The sequence below is a fragment of the Pseudophryne corroboree genome, chromosome 6 (assembly GCF_028390025.1).
Source record: "Pseudophryne corroboree isolate aPseCor3 chromosome 6, aPseCor3.hap2, whole genome shotgun sequence".
In the NCBI taxonomy this organism is placed as follows: domain Eukaryota; kingdom Metazoa; phylum Chordata; class Amphibia; order Anura; family Myobatrachidae; genus Pseudophryne; species Pseudophryne corroboree.
The window spans coordinates 2,919,987-2,929,733 of record NC_086449.1 but is presented as its reverse complement, the minus strand read 5'-3'; the positions used below and the strand labels follow the sequence as shown (position 1 = coordinate 2,929,733).

Genomic DNA, 9,747 nt, shown 5'->3' with positions numbered 1-9,747 from the left:
CAACAGTACATTTTAAATATGGCACCGTACATCTCTTTACATGTTGCTGCAGCACTTCACTGCCACGGCCGATATTAGCCGCATGCGGGGAGCTGGCCACAGCGCCTATTAGTAATTACTGGCTAATCAGCTATGAGAGTATTCCACCAAACGCATCGCTCCAATACTAACAATTACTCAGTAATAAGGACCATTACTAAAGTGTGGCACCCTCACTCTTATTCCCGGAATAAATGCAACTTAGGTGTAGAAAGATTTTGGAGTTCTTTATTCATCAATTTGAAAATATACAAAATCACCGTAAAAAGGCGGCGGCATATAAACTCGCAGTTGAACAATATTTTATTTATATTAACAATTTATCTTTACTATAAACACTTATTTCTATATAATTTGTTACCTACATTTTGGTGTTTATTTGTAATTTATTCTAGAAATAAGTTTTTTTTTTTAACTTCTAATTTATCAAAAAGTTATATTAGAACAAGTGCGCATATAACAGACGCTCCCCTCTCCGTTTCAAGGAACGTTTCCTCGTCCAAATGCTGGAATCATGTAACTCGTGCTACAACATCCAGGGGCACTGCTTCTGGGGTATCAGTGGCGTCACCGCTCTTGTGCCCTGCAGCCTCAGAGCATGCGCATCCCAGAAAATATCAACCACTTGCAACCAAATCAGGACTGCGAGAGAGTCTGTATCAAGCCCGTAGTTATACAACCCTCCTTAACAAATACTGCAGCATGGAGGGGCTCAGTGAAGGTGGCTGAGTAGGTGTATATGTGCCTGATGGGGTCACACAGAGAATAAAAGGACAGCAGTCCTGCCTCATAGTCCAGATATACCCTCACTCTGTCACAGGGGATACTGTCATCTAACACGTCCACTATACCATCATGGCTCACTAAGTACTGACAATTATACTCCATGCACAGGCTCCAGGACTTGTTATTATATCCAATCTCTGACTGACGCCCACACTTGTCTATACTGGGGTAACACATCCCAACCTTCCACTTGGCTTTACTGACATCCACATCCCAGTAATGCCGCCCTGATGAGAATTCCCTGGTGCTTATCACCTGGGGATACTGAAATCTGTATTTTGATTTCCTCTGGATTATATCACTCCGCGTTGCAGTTTTCCCATCATCTGATATCTGTATCTTAGCACCAGATGTGATTTCATCCAGTAGCAGGTCTGTAGCTTCCTGAACATAGTCCCCAGTATTTATATCTGTTATTATATCCAATTCTGTTTTAACAGCTGTGGTTATATCCAGCAATGTGTCTGTAGATTTGTGCACAGAGATCCCTGTATTTGTGCCTGATATTGTGTCTGATTCTGTTTTAACAGCTGTGGTTACATCCAGTGATGTGTCTGCTGGTTCCTGCACATAGATCCCTGTATTTATCCCTGTTATTATATCAGACAAGGTGTGTAATGTCCCTGAGATCAGACCCACATCCAGATCTCCACCATCATGGACCTGTGTATGACGTCTCTTCCTAACTTGAGTATCACAAAAGTCCCCTGTGTCTGGTTCCTGTATGACAGTCACTGGATCAGACATGTTACACAGCTCCTCAATGTGACTGATCTTCCTGGACAGCTCGTCCTTCTTTATTTCCAGCTGCTGGATCAGATCAGAGACTGAGAGTGAAACGTGCTCTTCCTGCCTGAAGATCTCACTCAGGACTCTTTTCTCCAGGTCTTCTAGCTGTCTCCTGATGTCACTAAACAGGGCAGTGACTCTCTCTATTACACCAGCTGCTTTTCCCTGATCTTCTCTCCTCCGCTCCTGCAGACTCTGGACTCTTTTCTCAGCTTCTGTTCGTTTTATGGACAATTTCTGCAGGACATCTCTCAGTTTCACCTTCCTCTTCTCAGAGGCCTCATCCAGTGACTCCATCTGGTGGCCTTTGTGTTCCCCAATCAGACAGCAGGACATACAGATACAGACAGCGTCCTCAGAGCAGTAATACTCCAGGATCCTCTTATGGACGGAGCATTTCCTGTTCCCCAGGGCAGCGGTGGGATCAGATAAGACGTGTTCTGGTGACTTGCTGTGTACTCTCAGGTGATTATCACACAGATGAGCCTCACAATGCAGACAGGATTTAGAGGCGGGTACAGGACAGTGAATACAGTAAGAGCAGAAGATCCCAGTGTCCTCCTGATCTGGCAGAGTTTCTAGGAACCTCCCGACTATGTTACACAGAGGAATGTTCCGTATCAGTCCAGGACGTCTTTTGCGCTTTGCTCGGCACTCAGGACAGGAATAAGCTCCACTCTCCTGCTGTATATCGAGCACACGATCAATGCAGTCCCGGCAGAAGTTGTGGCCACATCTCAGGGTTACAGGATCTGTATACATGCTCTGGCAGATGGAACAGTCCAGTTCCTGTCTCAGATCAGCAGACGCCATCCCTGGAAGCAGGAGAGAGAAATGAAAGTATTAGTTTCGGACACTCCGATACCGGTGAGGTCACATTCTGCACACAGGGCGAGGCTGAGCTGTCACTCAGGTTATACCTATAGACTATTATAAACTGTGGGACACACATAAATGAACAGCATGCACATGGAAGTTAAGAGATCAGGTGGACTCCACAATGGGGTGGCATGGTCACAGCGGTCAGGAAACTGAAGATGCTATGTGTATTCCATGGTGCCTTGAACAACAAAAATAGACAATGTGGAACTGGGCTTGTAGAAAGTGTGTATGACGCTGGTAGGACAGTAAAAGATCAAGACACGTTTAATGTTATAAAGTTAGTACCTCTCACTTTAATAGCAATCATAAAATATAATAGAATGTAATAAATAGTATAGTCCTAATAGCACAATATACACCCCTATAAGAAACTCACCCTCTGGAAGAAGGAAGAAGGTAATGATAAGCCTCTTTAGGAAAGATCGGTTAGAGGTTCTCGTGAAGGTTGGAACCTCTCTTCTGCGAGTATGACCGTGTTTTTAAAGCGCCAATCATTTACAAGGTAAAACTGACCTGGCATTACATATTGTCCACAGTAGATACACCGGGGGGTATCCTAGTAGCCCCAATGCAATTTCAGCTGTTAAAAATGGGCGGATATCATAATTGGTCTTTATCGTGGTATCCAATAAGAGGCAGTTTTTAACGTCCCTGATTCCATGTGTTATCGCAGCTCCGGCGGCTGCTTATTATGGATTGTGCTTGACGTGCCATAATATCCAATAAGTGGTGGTATCGCCCCCACCAATCCTATTAGCAGTAGTAAAGTACTACTGCTAGTAGGATACCGTCCACAGTCTCCATTGATAGATAAGTCTTTGTAAAACCACAAGTCTCAGAAATGCAATTGTTGGGCCAACTGATTTGTGGAAGCTGAATCCATTACCAGTACCTGCAGCTGTTTGCATCCGACAAGCCTCCAAGATCTGACAAATGGACGTGTCTGCTCTCTGCTTATTCTTCTTGACCTCTCTGCTGCTTTGGGCACTGTGGACCACCCTGCCCTCTCCTGGCTGTCCCCCTACCTCTCTGACTGTTCATTCTCTGTCTCCTCTCATGACTCTACCTCCCCCTCACTTCCACTAACTGTAGGTGTCCCCCAAGGTTCTGTTCTTGGGCCTCTCCTTTTCTCTCTCTACGCATCCTCTTTAGGTGACCTCAATAGTTCTTCTCACTTCCAATATCACCTCTATGGTGAGGACACACAAATCTACCATTCCTCCCCTGACCTCTCCCCCCACTCTCCTCACTCGTATGTACACCTGTCTCTCTGCTGTCTCTTCTTGGATGTCCCAGCGCTTTCTTACCCTTCACATGTCTAAAGGTGTGTACACACGGTGAGATCCTTGCTATGTCCGATTTTTACTTGCGATTTCCCTTGAACTCCCCGGAGCCCGGACAGCACAGATTTTGAGTAACTTTTCTTGAGATATGTACTATGTGTGCTTACCATTTTGGCTTATGTACGATTTTGGCTTATGTGAGCTGTCATTGACATGTGAGATGAACTAGATAGTACATCGATCTAGCAAGGAGTGACTTGCCTGCACAGTCTAGCTTTTCTTGCGATGCCGACCTGGCGGGACCGCGCATCGGGATCGCAAGGTGACTTTCACCTTGCTATCTGCACTAACTTTTCTTGAGATTTTGACTATATAGTCAAAATCTCAAGAAAATATCTCACCGTGTGTACACACCCTAAGACTGAGCTGATCATCTTCCCTTCCTCCCGCATAACCTCACCTCCTACAATCTCATTATCCATTGATGGCACTACTATCTCCTCTAGACCCCAAGTGCGCTGTCTTGGAGTAATCCTTGGCTCCTCCCTCTCCTTCAAACCACACATTCAGCACCTCTCACAAACCTGCCATTTTCATCTCAAAAATATTTCCAGGATCAGACCCTTTCTCACCCAGGATGCCACTAAGATCATTATTCACTCACTGGTCATCTCCAGACTGGACTACTGTAACTCCTCCTGACTGGCATTCCTGACACATACCTCTCTCCACTCCAATCTATCCTCAATGCTGCTGCCCGGCTCATCATCCCCACCAAACGCACTACGTCCACCTCTCCTCTCTTACTCACCAAACGCACTACGTCCACCTCTCCTCTCTTACTAGACCTTCACTGGCTTCCCTTCCCTTTCAGAATCCATTTCAAGCTTCTCACACTCACAAAGCCCTCACCCACTCCTCTCCCATCTACATCTCTGACCTTATCTCCCTTTACACTCCCACCCGTCCTCTTCACTCTGCTAATGCACGCCGACTCTCCTGCCTACGGATTACTTCCTCCCACTCCTATCTCCAAGATTTTTCACGTGCTGCACCACTTCCCTGGAATTCCCTACCTCTCCCCCTCAGACTCTCCACCTCTCTACAGAACTTCAAACGGGCTCTCAAGACCCACTTCTTCACCAAACCCAGTCAACTTTCATTGCCTCTGTTCCAGGCTCTCTGCCTACCCCATCTGTGTCACCCTTGTCCGTCTGCCTCTCCCCTTTAGAATGTAAGCTCTCACGAGCAGGGCCCTCTTCCCTCATGTGTTTATTCTTCTCTTACTTTAATAATCTTCAACTGCACCACATCCAGCAGTCTTCTTCCACCTAATACTTATGTCAGTGTCGTCTACTGGTGTAGCTACGCTTATTTACCCTGTACTTGTCCTATACTGTCTTTAACTGTAACTGTTTCCGTCACTGTTTTCCTGTTCTGATTATTCGTTTATGTACTCTGTAATTGGGCGCTGCAGAACCCATGTGGGACAGGGGTCTCCGTCCACACGAGGATTAACCCCTGTAGTGCCACGGCAGCCGTTTTAGCCACATGGGGGGAGTTGGCAATGGGACAGGGACGCGGCCACGCCTATTATATGACTGGCCATGCCACTATGGGAGGGTGGGAACTCTCCACACCAGCAAGCCCAGGCCCCCAATCTCAAAGCGTCTGATTATTCAGAAACCATAAAAGTCATTTATTAAGCTGAGAATTAGCAATTTAGCATATTTTGCACTTTTTTTATTACAAATCTGCTCTACTTACAAGCTCTAATCCTGTGACCCACGGAGCTAACAGTCTAATACATTCCCTGACTGTCACCAAGCTCACCATCAGTGCTCTGTCTGCTCCCATGTAGCCCTGATCCTCAGAGGGCAGGAGGAACCAACCGCAGTCACCCGCAGGGAGATGGTGCAGGGTGATCAGCGCCCCCTGCAAACTATAAATTTATAATAATTGAATAAATTGACCATACCTGCACCTGTACGGACAGCAGAATGTGAAAGAGCATTTTCTACTCTAAAACTAATGAAAACCCGTCTAAGGAACCGGAGGAAGCAGAGCGCCCTAAATAACCTGACGCTTATTCCACTAGAGGGACCAGATCCTGCAGACTTTGATTAGGAAAAAGCTGCAGACGACTGGGCCTCTAAGAAGAAGAGAATTCATATATAAAGATCTCAAGGTTAAATCAATATGGTCATGATTTTATGTTATTATTGTGAAGGTCCCTACCCAGCTACTTCTTGATGCCACTCGGCTGGAAAAATTTCTGGGGAGAACACTGATGCCCCTTGTAGTAGTGCCACTTATACACATAATGCCCCCTGTAGTGGTGCCACTTGTACACATAATGCCCCCTGTAGTAGTGTCACTTATACACATAATACCCACAATGCTGGTGCCACTTATATACAAAATGCTTCCTGTAGTAGTGCCGCTTATACACATAATGCCCCCAGTAGTAGTGCCGCTTACACACATAATGCCCCCTGTAGTAGTGCCACTTATATACACATAATGCCCTCTGTAGTAGTGCCGCATATACACATAATGCCTCCTGCAGTAGTGCCGCTTATACACATAATGCCCCCAGTTGTAGTGCCGCTTATACACATAATGCCCCCTGTAGTAGTGCCACTTATATACACATAATGCCCCCTGTAGTAGTGCCACATATACACATAATGCCCCCTGTAGTAGTGCCACTTATACACATAATGCCCCCTGTAGTAGTGCCGCATATACACATGCCTCCTGCAGTAGTGCCGCTTATACACATGATGCCCCCAGTAGTAGTGCAGCATATACACATAATGCCCCCTGTAGTAGTGCCACTTATACACACAATGCCCCCTGTAGTAGTGCCGCATATACACATAATGCCCCATGTAGTAGTGCCACTTATACACACAATGCCCCCTGTAGTAGTGCCGCATATACACATAATGCCTCCTGCAGTAGTGCCGCTTATACACATAATGCCCCCAGTAGTACTGCTGCTTATACACATAATGCCCCCTGTAGTAGTGCCACTTATATACACATAATGCCCCCTGTAGTAGTGCCACTTATACATATAATGCCCCCTGTAGTAGTGCCACTTATACACACAATGCCCCTGTAGTAGTGCCGCATATAAACATAATGACCCTGTAGTAGTGCCACTTTTACACACAATGCCCCCTGTAGTAGTGCCGCATATACACATAATGCCCCCTGTAGTAGTGCCACTTATACACACAATGCCCCCTGTAGTATTGCCGCATATACACATAATGCCTCCTGCAGTAGTGCCGTTTATACACATAATGCCCCCAGTAGTAGTGCTGCTTATACACATAATGCCCCCTGTAATAGTGCCACTTATAGACACATAATGCCCCCTGTAGTAGTGCCGCATATACACATAATGCCCCCTGTAGTAGTGCCACTTATATACACATAATGCCCCCTGTAGTAATGCAGCATATACACATAATGCCTCCTGTAGTAGTGCCGCTTATACACATAATGCCCCCAGTAGTAGTGCCGCATATACACATAATGCCCCCTGTAGTAGTGCCACTTATACACATAATGCCCCCTGTAGTAGTGCCGCTTATACACATAATGCCCCTTCTAGTAGTGCCACTTATATAAACATAATGCCCCCTGTAGTAGTGCGACTTATACACATAATGCCCCCTGTAGTAGTGCGACTTATACACATAATGCCCCCTGTAGTAGTGCCGCATATACACATAATGCCCCCTGTAGTAGTGCCGCATATACACATAATGCCCCTGTAGTAGTGCTGCATATACACATAATGCCTCCTGCAGTAGTGCCGCTTATACACATAATGCCCCCCAGCAGTAGTGCCGCTTATACACATAATGCCCCCTGTAGTAGTGCCACTTATATACACATAATGCCCCCTGTAGTAGTGCCGCTTATACACATAATGCCCCCTGTAGTAGTGCCGCTTATACACATAATGCCCCCAGTAGTAATGCTGCTTATACACATAATGCCCCCATTAGTAGTGCCACTTATACACATAATGCCCCCTATAGTAGTGCCGCTTATACACATAATGCCCCCAGTAGTAGTGCCGCTTATACACATAATGCCCCCTGTAGTAGTGCCGCTTATACACATAATGCCCCCCGTAGTAGTGCCACTTATATACACATAATGCCCCCTGCAGTAGTGCCGCTTATACACATAATGCTCCCTGTAGTAGTGCCGCTTATACACATAATGCCCCCTGTAGTAGTGCCGCTTATACACATAATGCCCCCATTAGTAGTGCCACTTATACACATAATGCCCCCTATTGTAGTGCCGCTTATACACATAATGCCCCCTGTAGTAGTGCCGCTTATACACATAATGCCCCCAGTAGTAATGCTGCTTATACACATAATGCCCCCATTAGTAGTGCCACTTATACACATAATGCCCCATATAGTAGTGCCGCTTATACACATAATGCCCCCAGTAGTAGTGCTGCTTATACACATAATGCCCCCTGTAGTAGTGCCGCTTATACACATAATGCCCCCCGTAGTAGTGCCACTTATATACACATAATGCCCCCTGCAGTAGTGCCGCTTATACACATAATGCTCCCTGTAGTAGTGCCGCTTATACACATAATGCCCCCTGTAGTAGTGCCGCTTATACACATAATGCCCCCATTAGTAGTGCTACTTATACACATAATGCCCCCTATTGTAGTGCCGCTTATACACATAATGCCCCCAGTAGTAGTGCCGCTTATACACATAATGCCCCCATTAGTAGTGCCACTTATACACATAATGCCCCCTATAGTAGTGCCATTTATACATGTAATGCCCCCTGTAGTAGTGCCACTTACACATATTATTCCCACACAGTCACACATACACACATTTACAAACACACATACACAGTTTCTCAAGCTCACTCACTCTTTCCATCTTCTTACCTAAGGAAGTCTGGCTGGAGATGCTTATCCTCCTGTTCCTCCTCATCAGCCTGGTCCCGTGTAGCTGCGCTCCTTCATTCTATGTTGCTCCTCTTCCTTTTCCTGTCCTCCTGCACAGTGCACACTGTGCCGTCACAGCCAAGTAGGGGGGAGAGGATGCTTAAAGCTGCCTGCACCGCTGCCTGTCACAGCAGCCGGCAGCAGCATGGAACCTCTAGCCTGGCGCCTCCCTGCTCTACATCCTTTTGCTGAGTGGGTAGCACTGGGCCTGGACTAATGCTCAATAAGTGGTTCTAAATGCCAAAGAGGGAGCTTGGTGGCTGCAGCAACTGGTCTCATACACCTGGGGCACAGCAGGCAGACTATACCATGGCTGACCCCACAAGTAGGAGAGGTCAGTAGCAGCAGGTCACCATCAGTGACTATACTGTGGCTCATACTACCAGTAGGAGCACTACTGTACCATGCCATACACACACACACACACACACACACACACACACACACACACACACACACACCGCTGTACATACACTACTGCACCATGCCATATATACACACAGCCCAGTACAGACACTACTACACCATGCCATATATACACACACAGCCCAGTACAGACATTACTACACCATGTCATATATACACACACAGCCCAGTACAGACACTACTACTCCATGCCATATATACACACACCCAGTACAGACACCACTACACCATGCCATATATAGAAACAGCCCAGTACATACACTACTACACCATGCCATATATACACACCCAGCCAAGTAGACACTACTACACCATGCCATATACACACACAGCCCAGTACATACACTACTACACCATGCAATATATACACACACAGCCCAGTACAGACACTACTACACCATGCCATATATACACACACAGCCCAGTACATACACTACTACACCATGCCATATATACACACACAGCCCAGTACAGACACTACTACACCATGCCATATATACACACACAGCCCAGTACATACAC

The 9,747-nt window shown here is 46.2% G+C and overlaps 1 protein-coding gene across 1 annotated transcript; it reads right to left on the bottom strand.

Moving 5' to 3' along the window:
* Nucleotides 1–282: 282 nt before the first annotated feature.
* LOC134934736 (E3 ubiquitin/ISG15 ligase TRIM25-like) lies at nucleotides 283–9,101 on the bottom strand. Its single transcript, XM_063930100.1, has 2 exons — nucleotides 8,740–9,101; nucleotides 283–2,429 (listed from the first exon to the last, which is right to left on the bottom strand). The coding sequence occupies exons 1-2, from the start codon at nucleotides 8,783–8,785 to the stop codon at nucleotides 676–678; spliced, it is 1,800 nt and encodes a 599-aa protein (XP_063786170.1). The 5' UTR covers nucleotides 8,786–9,101; the 3' UTR covers nucleotides 283–675.
* Between the last annotated feature and the right edge of the window lie 646 nt (nucleotides 9,102–9,747).

Excerpts from the sequence above, each read along its gene's own strand:
- LOC134934736 (XM_063930100.1), bottom strand. The coding sequence starts at position 8,785 with ATGAGGAGGAACAGGAGGATAAGCATCTCCAGCCAGACTTCCTTAG. Across the intron at positions 2,430-8,739 it reads CTCCAGCCAGACTTCCTTAG|GGATGGCGTCTGCTGATCTG; the intron begins GTAAGAAGATGG and ends TCCTGCTTCCAG.